General features: G+C 44.8%; 3 protein-coding genes across 3 annotated transcripts in view; 2 read left to right on the forward strand and 1 right to left on the reverse strand.

Annotated features, from left to right (window-relative positions):
• The window catches only part of LOC126564095 (GATOR complex protein MIOS), a 259,062-nt gene that overhangs the window by 115,443 nt on the left and 122,837 nt on the right, over positions 1–20,782 (forward strand). The window lies entirely within an intron of this gene.
• LOC126563828 (nuclear pore complex protein Nup154) overlaps positions 1–20,782 on the reverse strand; it is a 505,032-nt gene that overhangs the window by 47,738 nt on the left and 436,512 nt on the right. The gene's annotated exons all lie outside the window — the stretch shown is intronic.
• Positions 17,330–20,782, forward strand: part of LOC126564629 (protein sister of odd and bowel) — a 132,557-nt gene continuing 129,104 nt past the window's right edge. Inside the window, exon 1 of the mRNA XM_050221710.1 lies at positions 17,330–18,380. Within this exon, the coding sequence (XP_050077667.1) occupies positions 17,371–18,380 (1,010 nt within the window). The 5' untranslated portion in view covers positions 17,330–17,370. The remainder of the gene's footprint in view (positions 18,381–20,782) is intronic.

Below are 20,782 nucleotides of genomic sequence, written 5' to 3' on the forward strand. Positions count from 1 at the left end.
CTGATGCTGACAGACGAGGGGAATCAGGATCACTTTTATTAGAAGACTGGAATTTGACAATTTTTGTCAAGAACATATGAGTAAAAATCGTTAAAGAGTAAATATGGTTTAAAGTGAATGTTGTAACTCAAAGATTGAAAGATTGTTCAACCCGAGGTTCAGAAAATAATACTTAAAGTGAATATTTTAAAGTATCACGATAGCGGTACAGCATATTATAGCATTACATTATACTACTTATAGCATTTTATGTTAAAACTAAGATCAGATTCTTAACCATTAGGTTAAGTGAATCTTTTTTATTTAAATTTTATTACTAAATTACCACAAAAATCCAATTACCTACTGTGCAACGAATTGCAATTCTCATTTTGTTGCTAGCTAATAATAAAATCCAATTGAATATGTATGAACAATCATAAGATTATGAGTTCTCATAATTAAAACTTCAATAGTTAGGTGTTTCAGATGATGTAGTTTTTTGCAAAATTTCCTAACTTTTCCATGAACATTTTCCATGCCTACATTGTTGACCCGGCATCGGCATGCTTCAAGGAATATCATTTTTATTTTCTATTTGTACTTCAATCCTCACAAAGATAACCCAATCCCACAGGACACACACGCCCATACGCCATCATTAGCAAATCCCTATCGCGTGGCAGCAGTACGCGATCGCCAACGGCACACACACTCAACTTCAACTTCAACTGGGTGACTGGGTTTACACCTTTTGGGTGCACTTGAAACAGCCAAAGCAACACAAAAAAAGGATCTCCGGCACCCTTTGAGCTGCAGTCGTCAAAGTACCGCAACGATCCGCAAACCCGTTGAGGTGCAAATCGATGGTAAACATGTTTGTCGGATCAATATTTTGCTTGTTTGTTGCCGACGGTGTATCAGTTGACGATTGAGACACTCTAAGCTGGCCATTGCACATCCGCAACATTGTACGGCGTGCCGCGCGGGGCTTGTGATGATGGTGCATCGGCACCAGGGAGTTTTGCAGTTTTTCCATGCTTTATTACCCGTTCACAAATGTCCCGTAATGGTCCGTTCCCATCGTTGCTTCCATCCCAAAAACGGATCGGTCAATATTGACCGGAGTGTTGGGTTGTTGGGTCCGGATGCACTCTGGACCGCAATATTGAAACATTTCAAACGAAACGATTGACACACACACACACACGTACGCATGCGCTTTTCCTGAGACGGCGCTTTTTCGGTGCGTTGTTTTTTACGAGCGAACCCGACGGACGGCGTGTGCCCCCTTCGTTTTCGGCACTGTTGGTTTATCGTGATTACCCAAAAATAATATTTCAACACCGCTTTGTCCGCAGCGTGCTGACCGCAACAAATTTTCTTTCACCCCACGCCACCACGGAGGTCCGTGAGGATGTTTGCTCGACATTAAAAAACATTTTTTCAAGTGCTTTTCGAAATGAGCTTTTATGACTGTGGGCTGGATGTATATATGTGTGTGTGTGTGTATGCTCGCAGTAATCTCGCCGCAAAGCGCAAGGCGAACAAAAAAAAAATGGGAAAGAAACAGACAGGAAGTGGAGACCGTGTAAGAATAAACACCACTTAAGACAATAAATCGGACCCGACACCGGACCGGCGTTGACTAGTCGAAGACAAATCGATCTGTTCCCAGGACGGGGAATCAGCACCCAGCACCGTCTGCAAATCTGACGACTTATCAACGGTAGAATCCAACCTAGTATTGCCGGGAACAAACAGGCCAAACAAAAAGGGCAAACAAAACATCCTGCGGCCGGTGCGATATTGGTTTGAATGATCGTTAGGAGATCGGGCCGAAGTGTGTTCCTCCCACGTTTTCCGGTGTTTCGGCGGATTTCTTGCGCTGTTGGATAAACAGAACATAAATTGACACCCAACAAAGCTGAACGCTGATAGCGCGGAAGGAGCGTTTGAACTTTTGCCGAACGAGTGTCGGTGACTGCCCGGCGTACTCGTTTGAAGCGTATGAAGTGTTTTCGGTGTTGATAAGCTGTGATTGTTTGACGGATTTTGCGGATAGAGCTTGAATTGAAATGTTTGGTAAGGGAAGGGATGACTCGAAAGCCCCGGTAATTTCAATGTTTCATATTTCACAAGAGAGATAAGCTTAAATGTACACCTCAAAATGCTTCAAAATCAACAACCTTCTTTCTAGGAGGGAATCGTTGTTGAGTGATTATTGCCCCTTGATCGGTAAAGCTCCTTTCTTCGCCGAGGTCTCCCTCTGCTCGAAGAGGCCCCCTGGTTGGCAAGGCATCTCTGACCGGCGAGGCCCTGGTGGCTGCCATCTCCGTCCATAGGTTAATCCGCCACTAAAAAGCCATAAGAGTCCAATAAACGCTTACTCGGTGATCAGAAAATTTACCTTTTTAAGCAAAATGACCAACATTTCATCAAGAAATTTTTGTAAGTTTCATAGGAAAAAAGGGGATACAAAATTTAAGAAAGGAACTTGTCATCGATCTTCCCTGAAATGTGCATACCAAGCAGTAAATAAATGCTAAAATCAGAACAAAAAGAAACTTGATATGAGATTCAGAACACACAGGATAGAAGGCAGACAATCGTGTTTTAATCGTCAAGCAATTACAATAAGCAAATGCCAATTTCCCCCCACCATGCGAGGTATTTCTTGCTCAATCTGCAACGCGAAAAGGAGTTGAGTAAGTGGAAAATGCGTGTACATTGCGTCTAGCGCTGGAAAAGTAAATTAACAATCGAAGAAAAATTGCAAAATTGAACGACCCACTCTAGCCGACATGGAAAGGAAGTATGTGTCGTGTGAGAAAAGTTTGTTAAGAAAAGATTGCGTCAACCACCCTCGTCGGGATCGTGCAAGAATGGAACGCAAAAGAAAAAAAAAACAAAGGAGAAGCAGCTCGTCGAGGGCAATTTGTATCAAATTAAATAATCAACCGGAGAATAATAGATCTGTTTTGTTGTCGTTGTCTTTCGCATTTTCCGACGATCGGTGCAATCGTTTCGGTTTGTCGCTCGTCTTCCCAATCCTTCCGGTTGGTGGGCTAAGGGACTGCCATGCAATAGAGCAATGCATTGTGCAATGCGACGTGCAGTGGGTACCGGGTGGGAACCGGAATGAAAATAATAAAATGGAATGCTTTCGCAAACCGTAAGCAACCATCGTCCATGGTGGAATCGAACCGTTGTTTTGAATAACACCTTCATTTAGAGCACGGCGGCAAGAGGGGAGCGGAAGAGCGGAAGAGGGGTTTGGTGGAGAAATGCAAGACGACACCCGACACAACAATGCCCTAATAAGATCGGTGAAAATTCGGTTCCCACCGTAGAAGGGAGCTGGGGACTGGATCTTCTGCCCCAAACGATTCCAACTTTTTTGACTTCATGCTACGGGGCTGGACGTTTTGGAATGTATGTGTGTGTGGTGTCCATAGGTGAGGTTAAACTAGGGGAAGGTCGAGGAATGTGGGAATGGACCGCGCGTCGAAAACACAACAAAGGCAAACCCCTAAACATTGGAGTTAAACGGTCGAAGGATGGTGGAAGGAAGAATGTGCATAATTTTCCCATGTTCGAACCTAATGGGCACGCGCACTTTCGCGTTCCATTCGCCCTGGAGGAAAATAATCGATTGTCCATTGTACTCAACGAGCAGATACGTTTCTGACGGATGGTTCGGTTGAAGATATGGTATTGGATATGGAACATTCTAGCAGGAGTGAAACCAGCTTCACACGAAATCTTCTAATAGTTTTAAAGTTTTTCAGGTATACGATGGATCAAGATCATATTCTTAAGTACTTAGCCTTAAGAATATGATATATTAACGTTAGACACAAAAAACAAGAATTTTGCTTTTACTTGCTATCTGTTAATTTCTCAAAGCTATTTTATCGTAAATAATTATAAATTTACTTACCGTTGTTGAGGTAATCTGGTATCATTGTCAAGACCCTGGGATGATCTTATTTAAGAAACTGGACTCCTTTTTTTTTGGAATCTGTCAACTTAAGTCTAGAAGCAGGTGTTTTAAGAATGGTTACGTTGACTGTTATTTACCAGATTATCTCCACGAATATCTTAATATCAATCTCTGATCCGGTAGATGATGCATCGAAAGAGGTCTATTACATCAGTATCTGGACAGATTTTAAGACGATGAGTCTTGGGTAGTCTTTAATGGTAGAAAAGGCTTAGAGAACATCCCTTCACCTACATCGTCTTCTGCAAGGTATTCCTGACCAAGATATGAAAAATTGTGGATTTTTCTATTCTTTTCTATTTTCCCGAATTGTCCAAAAAGCTCGCCAAAAATGAATCACAACCATCAAGATCGCGTTAGGAGGATAGAACCTAAACACCAAATCGCTTACCGCGATGGGACCCTAGCCGTCGCGCTAGTTGTATGCAGTGATTAATGTTTTGGCAATAAGCGCAACACATTTTCGATCTCGTTTTACAAATTCAATTTTGTACAGTGTGTTTGAGCGTTCGTGTGTGTGTGTGTGTGTCTGTATGTAGTTGCCAAACGTGCGCAAGGGCAATTAATTATTTGCCACTTTTCACAGTTGAGTGTCGCTCACAGGGCAAACGATGTAGGGCCAAACCAATATGGTACCACTAATTATGATCATTTATAATGTGTGTATGTACCAGGGAAGATCGTTAGCTCGTTTGCACTGTTGTGTGTTGGAGGCCACCCCAAACATCAACTCTCTTTCTCTCTCTCTCTCTCTCTCTCTCTCTCTCTCCCTTTCTCTCTCTTTCTCTCTTTTCACGCTAAGAATTTCATCACAATCGATCAAAACGTTGGAACTGGGAGGTAAATTCGATCCGGTTTGATTTTCGGACTGTGGGCCGAGACGATGGGATGAAAGTGGATCGGTGATCGGTGATTAATTCAATTTGTTAAATAAATCTATTTTGATTTGAATCGTTTGCCGCCTTCATCGTCACTTCATCGCGTGACGCGCGCGCTCGCGCTCTTCGCCCGGGCAGCCCCGAATTCCGACGATGACGAAGGCTTCTTTTGACACACGCGCAGCATAGCGATCGCGGCAGGGATCCGCGCGGATCCCTTGGGGAGTTGTTGACGGAGAGCTCGAGCATGGTTCGAGCGGTGGTGTGATTATGTTGCTCATGCTCATGCGATAAGCAACAAAGCAGCCAAACCAACCGCACGCAGTGATCGCCCCTTCAGAGATTGATCCCTTTTCGATCAAGATCACACACACACACACACACACACACACAAAGAAACAAGTGGGTAGGATCAAGAAGAGGGTGGTACGATGACGGCTACATCGGTACAGCAGTGTAAGCACACAAGCGTACACAGCGAAAGCTTTTGATCGATGATTTTTCGCTTTCGAAGAGAATGAGGCAGAACAAAACCGCTAACGTACTGATGCACGGTTTAAGATTATTCCACAGCGGTGGAGGTACTCGGGTGTGGAAATAGGGGGTGAGAATTCCGGGGGTTGGCCGGGGACGTCTGCCGAAAGTTAAATAAAGGATCACCCACTGAGGTGAGGTGAAGTTGCGTGGAGAGTGTGTGGAATTTGGAGAATGTCTTCAAAGGGCGGAGAACGGGCTTTTGTGTACTTATTGGCAATTAACATCGTTACCGAATATCGTGAGGGTAAGACGTTTCGTTCATCTTTTCGACCGTCTCATCTGTAAATAAACATAAATGATCACAACGTGATGAAGAGTCGTACAATATGTGACTGGATGAAAAGGGATGAATTACCAATCTCCATTAATTTTACGAGCGCAGTGGTTTTTTGTTATTGATTCCAGTGTCCACTCAACTTTGCCATAATTATAGCAATAATACTATTTGTATATTTTTGCTACATCCACTAAGCCAAATCACTTTTACTTTTATTTACACTGTTCCAAATGAGGCAAACATAGCTACGGCCCAAAGCTTTACAAGAACCGTTTCGTGTTTTAAGCGCGCCAAAACAAGTAGTCGCACACTCTTGGGCGATACCGTGGGAAATGTCTTGGGCTGGATCTAGTCCAGATGCAGCCAGCTGATAATACTCTAACCAGCACACTATCTCACATGCACAAGGCTCCGCGAAATTGACACAGACAAACGGGGTGAAAATACATCGACACGACACGTACAAGAGTTATGTTCTCTGTTGGTAGCAGCCGGCGATAAGGACACGGACTGAAGCGTTTTGAGCAGGCAATGAAGAAAAAAGACGGAGGGAACAGATCGATCGGAGATCGTTTGGTGGTCGAGAAATGGGCACATTTTATTTCACCATATCCCTATGGCTGACGAACGCGTTCACCGTGTTTTGCGTGTTATCCCGCGTGAAGTGTTGTCGATGTTTGCAACTGCCTGCTAACTCCGGTATGGCACGATGAACAGTAAACAAAATAAAATAAAATCGAGGAGAAGAAAAAACCGATGTAGAGCAGAGCGGTATTGCTATTTCGACTTTTATTTTGTTGTAGCTTATTTGCACCGCAGCCACAATAATCGCTGGAAGTGCATCGGAATCCAATCGCGAACATATGTTTTAATAACATCGCGCGCTCGATTCGATCTGCGCTTCGACAAGGCCAAGGTTGCTCTGCACGGTCCCGGGAAACGGTGCAACCATGTGAGGAAGAAAATAAGAATCAGAAAAAAAAACACCCCGCGACAAGCCGTGGTGTTCGATCGGATGCGAATCTGATTTGATCGTGAGAGTGCGAACAGCTCTTCATGAGGTCCCCTCATCTATATAGCAGATCGGGGCTTTCGTTCGGGAGCAGATCGAGTAGAAATGTGCGAAATTGCCAATCCGACTGTGAAGGTTGGGATTGAGGCAGCTGGGCAGCAGAGTGAGGAAGAAAAGAAGAGTCAATAAATTCATCGACAGTTCACTCTCCCCACTGCCGTCCACATTCGTCTTTCTCCTCCGTCCGAAGAGAACGCCCGGTGAGGAAACATGCCGCGATGCTAATGTCGGTCTGTCACTGAGCATCCTGGGCAGCAACGATCGGCAGAAAATATGGTTTCGTCGCACATACGCGTGGCCTGGAAATGCAATTCGCACTTTGCACAATCGTACGGATCGGTCGGTTGCACACATTAAAATTTATACGCATTGTGTTCCGAATTCCTCACCCGTGCACTGCATTTGCATCGAGCGCGTACTGGTGCTGTGTATTTGGTTGTGCTGTGCTGGGATGAGTACAAGGAGGATTTATGGGAAAGGACAATAGTGATCGATGATCGAGCGATGAAATATACTGTCAAACAGAGAGTTTCATTTAGTAAAAAGAGATACTTCGTTTTGGTAGATTTATGATGAATACTATTCCAATCAGTAATGCTATAAGTGATAATATTTTATAGCAAACTAGAAGAATGGCTTTTTTATCCTTATAGTTCAAACTAATAATTCGAATCGTGTTTTCACTAGTAGGCACTAAACTGAAGCAGTTTTCTGAGCTTTGAGTATTGTATCAAAGTTGTTCATTTAATTATTCTTGGCAAAGTAATTGTTTCCGCTTGTTGAATAGTTCGTACTATAATTCACAGCTTTACATGCCATAATATATACATTAGTCTTTGGCCTTAGTTTCAAAACAAAATTATTAATCAAATTGAATGCAGTTCGTTAAAGAACTGTAATTTGAAAGAATCCAATTGGGACCAATAAGATCGAAATTTAAAGAGAAAAAAAGTTCCACATCGAAGAAGTATTGCTAAAAGAGTGCTAAATTCCTCATGGAAATCATCGATTGCTTTACGGTTTAGTATTTTATAGCATTAGCACTTTGATGTTCTTTATAGCGGCTTTAGATATTTTGTATTGCAGCCTTTTATAAGGCCTATGCAGTAACCTAAGTTCAAATGGCTTCCGCTAAACCATCATTTCTTTTGCCACGATTTATTTCTAATTGCTTTATCTATCGGGCCATCTTTATGCGGTTGATTTGTTTTACTGCTGGGCGGTGGAAAAATATCGCCGACCCAGGGCCGGAGCGGTTCAACCGGTTTCCCATTGATGGTGACACATCCATGCTGGGATCGTCTGCTCCTTGGAGGATAATAATTTCAACAACCATGTTTCTTCCACTCATGTGCGTTTTGTTCTTCAGTTCCCAACTGCAGCAGGCCGTTTGCGCGATTTTCCGTTCCAAATACTTGTATGCACCGGCTTTAAACGGCTTTAGCGCACAGGATCTACGGAGCACTGCAAAACAGGGCACGCGGTGAGCTATGCGATAAAATGGCAATAAAAATTTATTGATATTGTTTTATAAAAGCCTTCGATGATGATATGTTTGCTCGCAGGGGTACCAATGCCAAGGGTTTTGTGGGATCGCGCTATGCATCCTGTGCTGCATGCCGTGGCCGACATAAAGTACCAACTGCAGAGGCCTAGAACAGTGTGGGTTGCGATCTTTCTCTCTCACCCCTTTTCGTTGCTCATTCCGGGACGATGCGGGAACTATTTGGGCAGTGGCAATTTTAGATAAATGCTTTCGAAACGATGTCCGCACTGCAAGAAAGGGGCCACGCCAAGGGTCAGTGGAAAATTGTAATTTAATTTACACCCCTGAATCCTGGCAGGGGTCCTAACTGGAGGACGTACGGATGTTTTATCGCACAGGTTTCGCGAGTGGGAACGCTGTACGGAGACGGTAATGAAGATGTAATTCGCGTGTGCCCTTAACCTCGGCCGGGAAAATTGGTTCACCCGCGGAATTATTATTGGTTGTGCACGTTTCTGGCTGCTGGTGAGAACGTTGGCGTTATTGGCAACAATTTTATTTTACACCTTCATCTGTGGCGGCTGTCGATTAGCGAAATTAGTGCTATGGAAAAGATTTTTCCTCGTCATTTTGGGTTACAGGCGAGAAAAAGGTGTGCGATGGAAGCAAATTCGATTCTTAATGGTATAAAATTTAGAAGAAATTGAAAATTACAGCAAAAGAAGATACTATTGAGCTCGTCCTGTACTTCCTCTCAAATATGTCAATTCCACCACCGGGCACTCTGCAGAAGTTGAAGTCCTTGCCCATCAATACCTCTCTTCCTCGACCTTCCCAGATCTGACTCCAAAGAGAAAGCCGGCTTATAACCATATCAGGTTCATAACCTTGCAAGTATGCCCCCAAAAAAGTGCTCATGCTCAACTTGAAGCACATACACGTCGCATCAGTCCCCCTTTTTTGCGTGCCACGACCATTTCTGCCTGTGGTGTGTGTGTGTGTGTGTGCTTCGCGAGGTCAAACGGCGTCCTCCTTCGCTCGAAACCGAAACTAAATGAAGAAGATCAAAACATGGCACAAATAAGTGGCCAGCCCACACCCCCGCACAGGGGGATCGCTATGAAAATTTAGCAAAAACACCACACACGCATACACAGGCGACTGAGGCCATTGCACTGAGGACCAATGTGCAACGGACAATATTTATGAACATGAAATCAAGCCCTTTTTTTTGCGCTCCCTCGTTGCTGCCCGATACTGCCCGAAGGCGGCCTCATCGCTCTCCTTTTCCGTGCGCTTTCACGCGCATCGTCTATTCATAACGATTTTATGGGACCCGCCGCGTGTAAGTGTGTATGGACCGAAATTCTTGTCTCCGGCTCCGACTCACTGTGGTGCTGTTTGAAGGTCTTGAAAGCATTAACTGCTTTTTCGACTTGTCTGTTTCTGATTGTGAGCGTGTTTATTGCACCAGCTTTTAACTGGCGAACAAAATGTACTGAAGACGTTGCGATTTTTATAGCACCATTTATGGATCATTTGGAGATCGGGTTTGAATAGCATATTGCTTGAGGTTTAGTTTTCAGGATTGTTTACTCGAAAAACTGTTAAAAAAACTTTTTTCTTCCATAATCTTCTCACAAGGAAAAAAGGAAAACCGTGCAAGAAGAATCGCAAATCGTACCGCCTGTTTTTCAATTTCCCGATCCGATTGATTACAATCTAAAACAAATACGAGCACATAAAGCATGGCCGATGGTAATATTTTAAGCGCATCGCATCACTTCGGTACAATCGCACCCTCGGTAAAGGCATGTGAAAACTCGAACCAGTTCTCCGGCCAGCGCTACGATGGTGCGATGTTGATCTTCCGGTCGAGAAACAGATTTCTCGTCATTCATTGGCGAAAACCAGGACCAGTATGGTGTATACTGGTCCGATAATCTTTCCGCTTTGGAAACATCGTTCTCGGAGATATGTAAAACACTGGAGTCAAACATCACACACACCAAAAAAGGACATCCGAGCGAGAATGAATGGGTTCCGTTTCCGAGTTCAAACGGCACACTGTAAACAGCACCGGGCCAATCGGGTATCACTACTTACAGTAAATGTAAAACGCAACCCTATTGTGCTGTGTAAATGCAAACGATTCTTCTTCCGCTTCTTACTTTCCTCGCATCCCAAAATATTCTTCGAAAACGTGTCGCACCACACCATCAGCCAGCGGCATCGGCAATGAAGATTTATCGTCCGAAATCGATCATTGGAGCGTCACAGCGTTGTGTTGGGGATGTACATGTCGAAACGAAATTCGGTGCTTGCTTTTTAAACACTTGGATGGATGGATCGGTCGGTGGATTACATATTGTGCGATTGTGCGAAATGTTTTCCGTTCACCGTCGATCACGATCATCCTGGGTGTGTGTCTGTGTGTGGGTGCACGTTAACCATATCGAGCGAGCAAGGGTTGCGCTTGATTTATGAGCTTCTAATGGACATGAGGTGCAACGCCGGACAGTACATGTAAAAAAGAGGAGTGATGTTTAATAGAAGCACCCTTATTTAGCTTGTCTCAAGTACAAATCGGTTACTGAATGAAAAAAAAGTAAGTTGCTTTGAGATATTATTTTCAAATATGTTTTCGAATGGCTTTGCAAGACTATAGTAACGGCTGTATAGGATGGAATATGAGGATTGCAATTCAATACATAATTCAGTCAACACTCAGTGAACATAAAAAAGATCTGTCAAGACTGTTATAGCCTGGTTCAAAAATTCTTATCGTCTTGTCAAATATATGACGACTTATCATTTTTTTCTCTTTTGCATAACAGCTCAATGAGTGAAGAAATCTCTATCAAATTTCTTTCTCAATTGTATGTTTCCTAGATTAATTGATCATGCATTAGATCTATGGGAAATGAATCATTTTTCAATTATTGCATACAGACGAAAAATAACCAAATGAGCAGCAAGCGTTTTTCCCGTTCTTTTCTTTGGGAACAAACTGGAAACACACAGAACCGAGTGAGTTTGGTGCCTTTCCGTTTCAAATAGGTGACGGAAAACAGTTTGACAAATACGACTCTCCGTTTGTGTTACAGAAAGAATACAAATTCTTGGCAGTGCACTTGTAAATTTGTCTTTCGTTAAGTTTTTTTTCCGACAGACAACACAAACGCCTGTCATAATTCGAATCTGCCGTTTTTGACAGTTTGTTTTTACAATTTGTGTGTGATAATCAGCCCAAATATCAGAAAAATATAAAAAATAATTCCTACTTTAAGGGTGGTGCAAATTATACATGATTTACTATGGGATTTGTATACACAAATGATAAAATTAACGCTTTTCACACACTTCAACAAGGACTGTTACTGAGTTTGATAAAGTAGCCCTAGTTCATATGGAAAACCCTACAAATAAATAGAAGGAAACCCCACAAGTACAAAAAGTAGCATAAAAAAATGACATTACATTGCTCCAGGCAATTCGAAGCTTAAAGATTTAAATTAGCAATGTTTTGCTTAAAACACAAAAACAAATAAACAACTACATAAAAGCATTCAACCGTCCCCATCTCCATCTCTTTATTTCTTCCGCCCCATTTCCTCCCGGTTGTGCCGATGGAACCCGTCGATGGAAGATTTATTGCCCTGAGCAAAAGTGACGTATATGACAAACAGAATAAATTTTAGCCGGCACCAGACCGCTGTTGGGCGTGTTGTAAAAGGTCGTGTCGACTGACTAGCATGTTGTTTTTGATGGAGTGAGATGAAATTCAATAGCCGGGTACGTTCGTTTTTTTCCCCACGCTTGATGAGGCCTGGTGTTCTCCCCCTCTTTCTCTCGGACACAAACTGGAGCGCTTGTGCACTTGACTTTGGTGAGCGTTTTCTAGGCTCGCGTTCGCGGAGACGACATCGGGATTATAATTGATACGAATCGATCGTACGCACATCATCTGGGCAACTGATCTGGGTCGCACACTGAAAAGGGGGAGATCTAGAGATCCGTAACAAAAAAAAAAAAAAAACATGAACCATGTTGATAAAAATGCCAAAACCTGCCCCGGTTCGTTCCTCTCAGACAGGTAATTTGAACTGATTTTTCGTGTGTTGCCTTTGCCCGTGCCAGGCTTTTGGGTGGGTCCGAAACATGGCCCGTTGACAGCCGACCTTCACGCGCGGTGTCGCTGGGCCAGCTAAAGGCTATAAGTTTCAAATATCGGTCAAACAATGTGGCAAATTATTTCTTCGTGTGTACGAGCTTCTAGGAACGGTACGCGGCCACACGGTGGAAAGGAAATTGAAACCCGCGACCCGCGTTCGAAGCAGGTGAAAAGGTCTAATTGGGAGGTCTTATTGTTAAGGGATTGTTGAAGTTGTAGGGTGAGTTTAAAAGTTTTTGCAGCTTCTAATTTCGTGACGCGCTTGTTGATGATGTATTGTTTCTGCTCTTGCTTTCTCACTCTCTCTCTCACAGGTTTCATCAAACGTTTAGCATCAATTTGATTATGTAAACGGAAAAGCAAATTGTTAAACAAGCTTATTTGTGTTTGCGTGGTGCATTGTTTTATGGTGCACGCCTTGTTTACACGATGCCAGCACGATGCAGAAAAAAGCCAGGCGTCGGCGAGAGAAAAATGGAAGTTCATAATCATAAGCGAACACAAACACGATCAATTAACCGAGACCTCCCGAACCGTGCCAAACACGGTGCTGCGGGCAGGGCAGCCCCAAAGAGCAGTTTGCAGTGTTGCGTTAATCGTTGCATTATTGTTTTCGAGGCGCCTCGGCTTCACCAACAAAAAAAAAAAAAAGCAAAACCAAAATCCCGGCCAGCTAGCGTGAAGTAAACATTTGTTTACGCAAATATGCTCGAGCGAGGAGCAGCTCTGTTGGTACATAAATATTTAATCATTCCCCATTCTTCTCCCACAGAGGCTTTCTTCACCCTGTTCGGGGAAGAAAGGGGGATGAGTGTTGGGATGATAAATTCTTGTCCGGGTGAGGTTGTTCGCAAGAGGAGAAGCCTTGGTACAAAACAAACAACTGAGATGCAAACAGAGTAGACGGTTCTGATCAAGCCCAAAACAGATTTATTGAAGAATTAATTTTCATCATTTTCCTCGTTTTTTTCGTAACATAACTTAGCTTTCACCCAGCATAGAAGGAGCATTGAAAAGCCCGTTAAAACATGCCGAGCTTTCACGTGTTTACACATCGTTAGATCGATCGATTGTGGGTGGGATTACTGTCTCGCTTTTTCTCTCGCTCGATAGTTTCCAATCACGCTTGCTAGGTGGCCCGATGGATAATGTTACCTCCCCGCATACAATGCCTTCAGATCGATCTGTACTGTATTTAACGATCGGTTTTTCTGATCGTGTGATCGTTGTTTGATGATCGCACCTAATCAACGCTCAACCGGCTCAGTTTCGCACCGGCACCGGTGAAGATATAGTCGAAGATCACGATCAACGGCAAAAAAAGGCAACGAAAGTACACGCGGCCACGTGAACCGGGCATTCAAGATCGATTGGTGGCGCGCGATGTCTTTCGTTTGAGTGCTCCGAAAAAAAGGGGAAAAAGCTACGGCGAAGATCTTGTATGAGTTGAAAAGACGCGAAACGATCGTTATGATCGCAGCGTAACGGTTTTCGATCCACCTAGAGAGAAAAAGAGAGGATTTTTTTTTATTGAAATAGCGTTTTGTTGGTTAAAACGGTTAGATTCATACTAGCGCCTTAAGATAGGCAATGCACTTAACATCACTGATTGGTTAGTATTTAGTAGATCTTTATTTCTCTTTCTCTCTCTCTCTCTCTCTCTCTCCTTCTCTCTCTCGCTGCAAACTTTCAGTTAGTAGAATGCTGTCAATGCTGTTAGTTATTTTATAGCATCGTTCAATACTTCATTCTACTAAGCAAATGATCATTATTAAGCGGTTTAAAGGGCTTTACAAACAACTCAACTTTAAGCGTGATTTTCTCTCACCAAAACTCAAACAGTAATGCCCTTCTGATGACCATCAAATGCGGATAATGTTCCCAGAGGAAGGAAGAGTTTGCTGTCGAAGTCACTGACGAACACTCTCGGCTGGCAGTGTATGGAAGCGAATTACGAGCATGATGCGGCTCTCGTGTTGGCATGGAAAATCGGTGAACAGGAAGAAACAGGAACGAATGCCCATCATAAGCATCGAGCGACGATGAAAATATACCTACAACAAAGCTCGTTTTGTTCGCGGGTTTATTTCACTATTAAGTTTTATTATTTACTCAACTTGAGCCTCATAGAACGCATCGATGGATGAGACGAGGCAGAGCGGCAGAGCGACGGCTACGGCCAGGGAGCAGAGTTCATGACGTTGAGCGCGCGTGAAAGAGCGCGTCCCCCTGCGCGATCGGGCGTTTTGCCGTTTTTTTTTTTGGAACCTCTGTTCTTGAAGTCCCAAAGTCCTCTCAACCCTTCAAACCCATCGGCACTGGGTGGCAAGCGTCCAGGTGTGTGTATGTGTGTCTTGATGGAAGGTTGAACATTTTAAGCGAAGCTTTATCGCACACTTACTCTCGCTTTGGGTGTTTGTTTTTTCTTCTTCTTCTTCTCTGTGATCCCTCCATTTCCCGAATCTCGCCGAAGTGAGTTTTTAAGTGATCGTCCGGTCCATCGATAAAAATGCTTCTAATTGATTGAAATTTGTGGTACTTACCGCGGCGGATTAATGACCATCGTAATTCAAGTCAAGTAGGTAGTGATTGCCTCGTAATGATCGCATTTCAGACAACTGCGAGCGAGGTGCGTGAAGCGATGATCATGCTTCACAAAGCTCGACGATGACTTCCAACAACGGCAGCAAACGCACACACAAAAAAAGATAATTTGGGCAATAGACGTCCACAATCCGTGGAGGGTGTGTATCATTCCTTTGGTTTGTGGGGAAAATGGGCAACTCATAGAGGGAGAGAGAGAGAGAGAGAGAGAGAGAGAGAGAGAGAGAGAGAGAGAGAGAGAGAGAGAGAGCGAGAGAGGAAAGGCACGGCTCGTTAGCTGATCGCGATCTTCACCAATGAATAGGTCCGACATTAGCTGACACCGAAAACCCGTCGAGGACACCTGCCGATGTCCAAAACGGCCGTTTGCGATGGATTTGACGGACAGATTAACGGGCTATGAGATGACTAGAAGCGTGGGCATTGGAACACAGACAACCATCAAGTGCCCGGACAGAGAAATAGATCGGTTGTAAAATGATCGAATAGTGGTCGTTCCTCTTCGAGGTGTTGACAATAAAGCTGGTGCTCGATCTCGATCTCTCACGGGTGTCAAATTGTGATGGCAGCTTCGTTTGACGTTTCCGGGTTGGGATCGATCTAGTGTGTGCTAATAAAATCTGTTCGAGCATTGTTGGTGAATGAATTAGTTCGACGATCCATATTGCACCACCTAGATTTAACTTTGTTGAAGCAGGACCGGACTGTTGCACACCTGAGCTCTGAACACTAATAAGCATCGTGCTTACACCCTCGCAAAACGGTGGAGATGAAGCTGCAGCACAGCTTTAAAATGCCTGAGGCATCTTTGGTCAAAACAGGTTCCCATGTCCCTGTTGTTTCTCCGACCTCTGATTTCCTCCGTGATCTGGTCCGTGGTTTGGTCGCTTTTAAAAAAGTTTCTCGACGGGGGCAACACGCAAGAATACTTCAAAGAACACGGGTAAATTGAGGGCCCCAAGTGACAGTTTTGTGGTAGAATCCATATGTGCGGTTCAGAATCCCAAACACAATCTCTCTCTCCCTAATGAACGCAGCATCACACACGCTCGCTCAGTGGGACGTCAGGAAAGGAGGTGCAGACACGCTGGACCAGGCATGTTGGCGTGACGATGGATCCATACCGGGTTTTGCGTGTTCCTCTTTCGTTTGCCCGGGTCCAAGGAACCACTTTTTCTGTCAAAGTAGGTTCGATCGCTCTTCCTTCTCCTGTGCGTCTTTTTCTCTCCAATTCTTCTGCTCACTGCTTGATTTCATTGCTCCGGGGGATGCTTTTAGATGTGGCTCAGCGTGTGAGCCGTTACGTGTGGGTGTGCAAGAGCGAGAATGTGTGCTCGCTGTGGGGATGCTGTGTGCTAGGGGTTGCGGGTGCTACCCTGGGACTCTGGCACGACACGTAAAACAGGTTCGAATCTCGGAGCTTTCGGTGGCGTGCGATCAATTTCATCTGGCATGGAGCGAAGCCTCTAGCAGGCGAGAGAAGTGCACACGGACGGACAGGTTCGGGAGAGCGAGAACGTGTAAGCGAGAAGCCGGCACCGGAAAGCTCAGAAGCCGGAGCGAGATGCCCGGCCGAGTGTGCGGCTGTTCAGCGGTGAGCGAAAGCTCTTCACAACAGACACAGAGAGCCGGGCTCAGAAGCAGCAGGGCTCGCTCGTGCGTCTCCATATCGATATGCGTAGAAGAGCACAGGACGCTGGATACGGCAGAACGACCGAATGAACGCTGGTGCGCGCGCGCTTACCCGATAGTTTTGAAGCTGCTAGGGGTTGGAATTTTCTCGGACGCTTTTCTTTTGGTTCGGGATTTTCCAGACCGGAGCATCGGAGCTTTTCCCAAGATCCTGTCCATGGTAGTGTTAGTGTGCAAGGACTTTCATATGGGAGTGTGAGTGAGTTTGTTCGTGCTGAGTGTGAGTGTTTGCATTGATAAGAAAAGCAACGTTTGGCGTAGGAGTAGTGCGATACGGTACCAATTTCGAAATGAACAATTCAGACGAGTGACCAAGTTCGTGTACATCTACGTGTGCTTGTGCGTGTTTGTGTGCGTGTGTTTACAGATGTGTTCGCAAGCAGAACAAACAAGAAAATCATCAACGAAAGCGAGCTAGAGTTGATGGTAGAGTGGTTGATTGATAGCGGCCGTTTGAAGTTGACTGATAACGAGGTAGTTGTGGTGCGTTGTTATAGCCTTTAAGCTAACAGAAAGTGCCGCAGCGCTGTGTACAAGGGGTCAGATGTTTGCCTAATTTATGGGTTTGTATTTGTGAAGGTCGTACCACGCTCGGATAAGCCCAGCCCAGTGGCCGCCCAGTGACCGTCGATCGTTGCACAAGCACAACCAGCACCGTGGGCTAGATGTTAGTGGAAGGTATTGGTGCGACCGCCGTCCGGAACGTATCGCCCGCCCCAGAACACATTCCTGTACCGTCCGTGTGCGTACTCGGGATGGACCAGCAATCGAACGAATCGGCAGCAGTGGCCGTGGCGGCTGCAGCCGCTGCCGCAGCCGCCGCCGCTACGGGCCGCACGGGAACTTCCACCGGAACGCAGGCGGGTGACTTTGCGGCAGCGGCCGCCGTAGTGTTATCGTTGCAGAACACAATGGTTACCAGCCTGCAGCAAGCTGCGCTCATGCCGGCTAACTCTGCCGCCGCAGCAGCCCTAAACCTTCAAGCGCTCGAGTCCTATCTGACGCTGCAGAGGATTACAAGCAAATCGGAAGTGTTGCGTTTAAGTTCTAGCGGTGGACACACGTCATCCCACCAGCGTAATCAACCCCTGCCTTCGATGCCTATAACCGGCCCAGCTGCTCAGACTTCGAACGATTCTAGCTCTGCCGGCGGTGATGCGATCGGTGAGGATATGTTCATGGACACGTCCGGACCTTCGATGCTGCTACAAAGTGGAGACCTAGCGGACGAACTGCCCGTGCTAGACCAGGATGAAGATCTCAACTTCGACGATGCAGCCGACGACGCTTCCGACGGCAATTCGCTCGACAATGGCTATCCGAGCCTACTACTCAACGCCGCCTTCCATCATCAGATGACGGCGGATAAAATGAAAACCTTGGCTGCTGGTAGCGTTGGCACCGCCACTCCTGCAACTGTCAGCTCAGCCGTGCCTGGAAGTGTAGGCTCGAAAGACCCACAAAGCAATGCTGCTTCAACGACGGCAACAACTGTAGCGCCCGGCGGTAGTGGTCAACGTCCCAAGAAGCAATTTATCTGCAAATTCTGCAATCGGCAGTTTACCAAGTCCTACAACCTGCTGATCCACGAGCGTACGCACACCGACGAGCGGCCGTATTCGTGTGACATTTGCGGAAAAGCCTTCCGTCGCCAGGATCACCTGCGCGACCATCGGTAAGCTCGACCGTCCGGGATTCCTTTTAACCCTCCAATCTGTCCTGCCTGCTATACTTCCTTCTATCTACTGTACGTACATAGCTCTGGGTGTGTTTTTGTGTGTGTGTGTGTTGATTTTGTATAAAATCCTATCACTGATCCTGCCTATTCGAACAACTCACGCTCACCTTTTTTGTTCTGATGTTTCTTCTCTTTTTCTTCCCGCTGTCCCTCATCCATACTGTGGATCGGCTAAATGAACCCTCCGAATATCAAGACTGCAACCGCATCCTAACTGCAGAACCATCTGAGAGTGTGAAGACGAAAAGATCAGGCAGGATAACAAGAAAAAGAATAAGGAGAGCGAGAGATAGGGCGGGAAACAGAGAGAGAGAGAGAGAGGGAGAGAGAGAGAGAGATGGAAAAAGAGAGTTACGGAGAAATCAGTTGTGATGTCCTTTAACCAAGGACAAAGAATGTTTAAGGAACAAGCGGATACGCGATTTATCTTCGTAGTAGTCAAGGATTTTTCTCAAATTCCATTATAGTCGTGATCTCGCTCAAACACAGTGACTCCAGTTACACAAACACTTACACCCAAACACAATAAAAGATATACTTGATAACGTAAAAGTATTGTTTCAACTCATATATGCTCACGAGAAAGAGGGAAGAAACGAAGGAAACACAATTCAAATGCCATTCAATTCATTATAGCATCGTTTTATAGCAGCTTAGCACGCGCGTTGCATCGGGTTTCTACTTCTGTTTAAGATCACGGGTTTAAGGTTTTTAATCGATCGTTTCCAACAAGTGAAGCTATATTATGAGCCATTTTTTTCTGTTCAGTTATGTCTTTGTATCTTTTCTCGTGCACCTTCACAAACACGAGGCCCGAGTTTATTGAAATGGTTTATGTTTCCCACTCTGCACACGTCTTCACGTCTTAAACTGTTCGTGTGTACATGTGCCATGTTTATAGATGCTTTTAAGATCGGTTACAGATTATGAAGGCATTAGCAGGCGTTTTGGTGGTAGCAAAATAAAAAACAAAAAACAAAAAACGCAGGCTAACCATGAACAGGCCCAGATAAGCGGGGACGGATTTTAGGTGTCCATTTTTTCCCTCCTTGCTTTTTGTCTGTTCCGAAGTGAGTTGAAATGCGCTTTTCTTGATCGCATTGGATTCTCACACTGTTTGCTGCTGGTGGCTGATAATAAAGGTCAGGTTTTATGTGTGTCACTCAGAATTTATGTGGAAGGTATCCGCGAGTTATGATACGATTGAACCTCAAAAAAAAAAGCAAGCAATGGAAGCGTAGTCATGAATTTATAGCAAGTTTAATAAGGTTTGCAGGGAAATTTCAGAAGTCACAAATAAGCGATAATTTAATATTAAAATAGAATGCAAGCCTCCAGATAATGCCAGCACAAAAAAGCATCCTTTTCAGCCAGCTTTACTCTGTTACTCTGTTTGGCAAGTAGCGAAACTGATGATCACGCACGAAGCGTGACTACGAACATGATCACTTTGGCGCGAGTGGATCGCCTAATTTATGGCATCCATTTTCAGCTCTCCTCCTCCCCCCCTTTTGGATCGTAAATGTGGGGGTGGATGGGTGTTTCGGTGTTCGGTTTGGATCATGTGCTGTTGTTCCTTTTCGCAGGCCCGTCATGCGGCTCGAATCGAATGAAAAGCGAAGCGAGAAGTAACTTCCATTTCTCATTTCGACGATATGTAAATTGATTCTCGACACTTTCGAAACCCAGTGGACTTTGCGGTGTGCATGTGTGTGTGTGTGTAGAAAGGGAAATGTGTGTCGCACATTTAATTTATGATTTTTCGATAAGTCGCACCCTCGCATCGGTTCCGCGAGTGAAGCACCCGGGTATGAGTTAAACCGTTGCTTGTGTTAGGATGAATAGCAAAAGCAGAAGTTAAAAGTAATACAAAAATATCCAGAGAATGAACAGACAGGAGGGACGGATAGAGAGGAAGGGAGCGAGAATGCAACGGCGTAAATTACTAATTCCCCTGATGGTCGTGGTCGTCGTGGTGTTGAAATCGTTGTTTGCAAGATGATAAATAAGTGGCATCGGCCACTGACAGCTGGACGACCATTTTAGCGCTCAACTTGACACCGGCACCGATAAGGTGCATTATTCAAACGCAATTTCCTATCAGTAACACGCCTAACAGGAGAAAACACCCAAGGGAAGCGAAACACACAGAAAAGGGCACAGGAATACATGCCATACGAACAGCAGCAAGCAGTTTGGTTAGTGTTAGTGAGCAGCTTAAGGACACTCATTAGTAGGATGCTAGTAGGATCCGATCACAGTTTATATTTGGCAGTTTGATTTCTTTAGCGCAGAGATAAAAGGATGAGCGTGTGTTCCCGTGTCGAACTGCACGCGAA

The sequence above is a fragment of the Anopheles maculipalpis genome, chromosome 3RL (assembly GCF_943734695.1).
Source record: "Anopheles maculipalpis chromosome 3RL, idAnoMacuDA_375_x, whole genome shotgun sequence".
Taxonomy (NCBI): domain Eukaryota; kingdom Metazoa; phylum Arthropoda; class Insecta; order Diptera; family Culicidae; genus Anopheles; species Anopheles maculipalpis.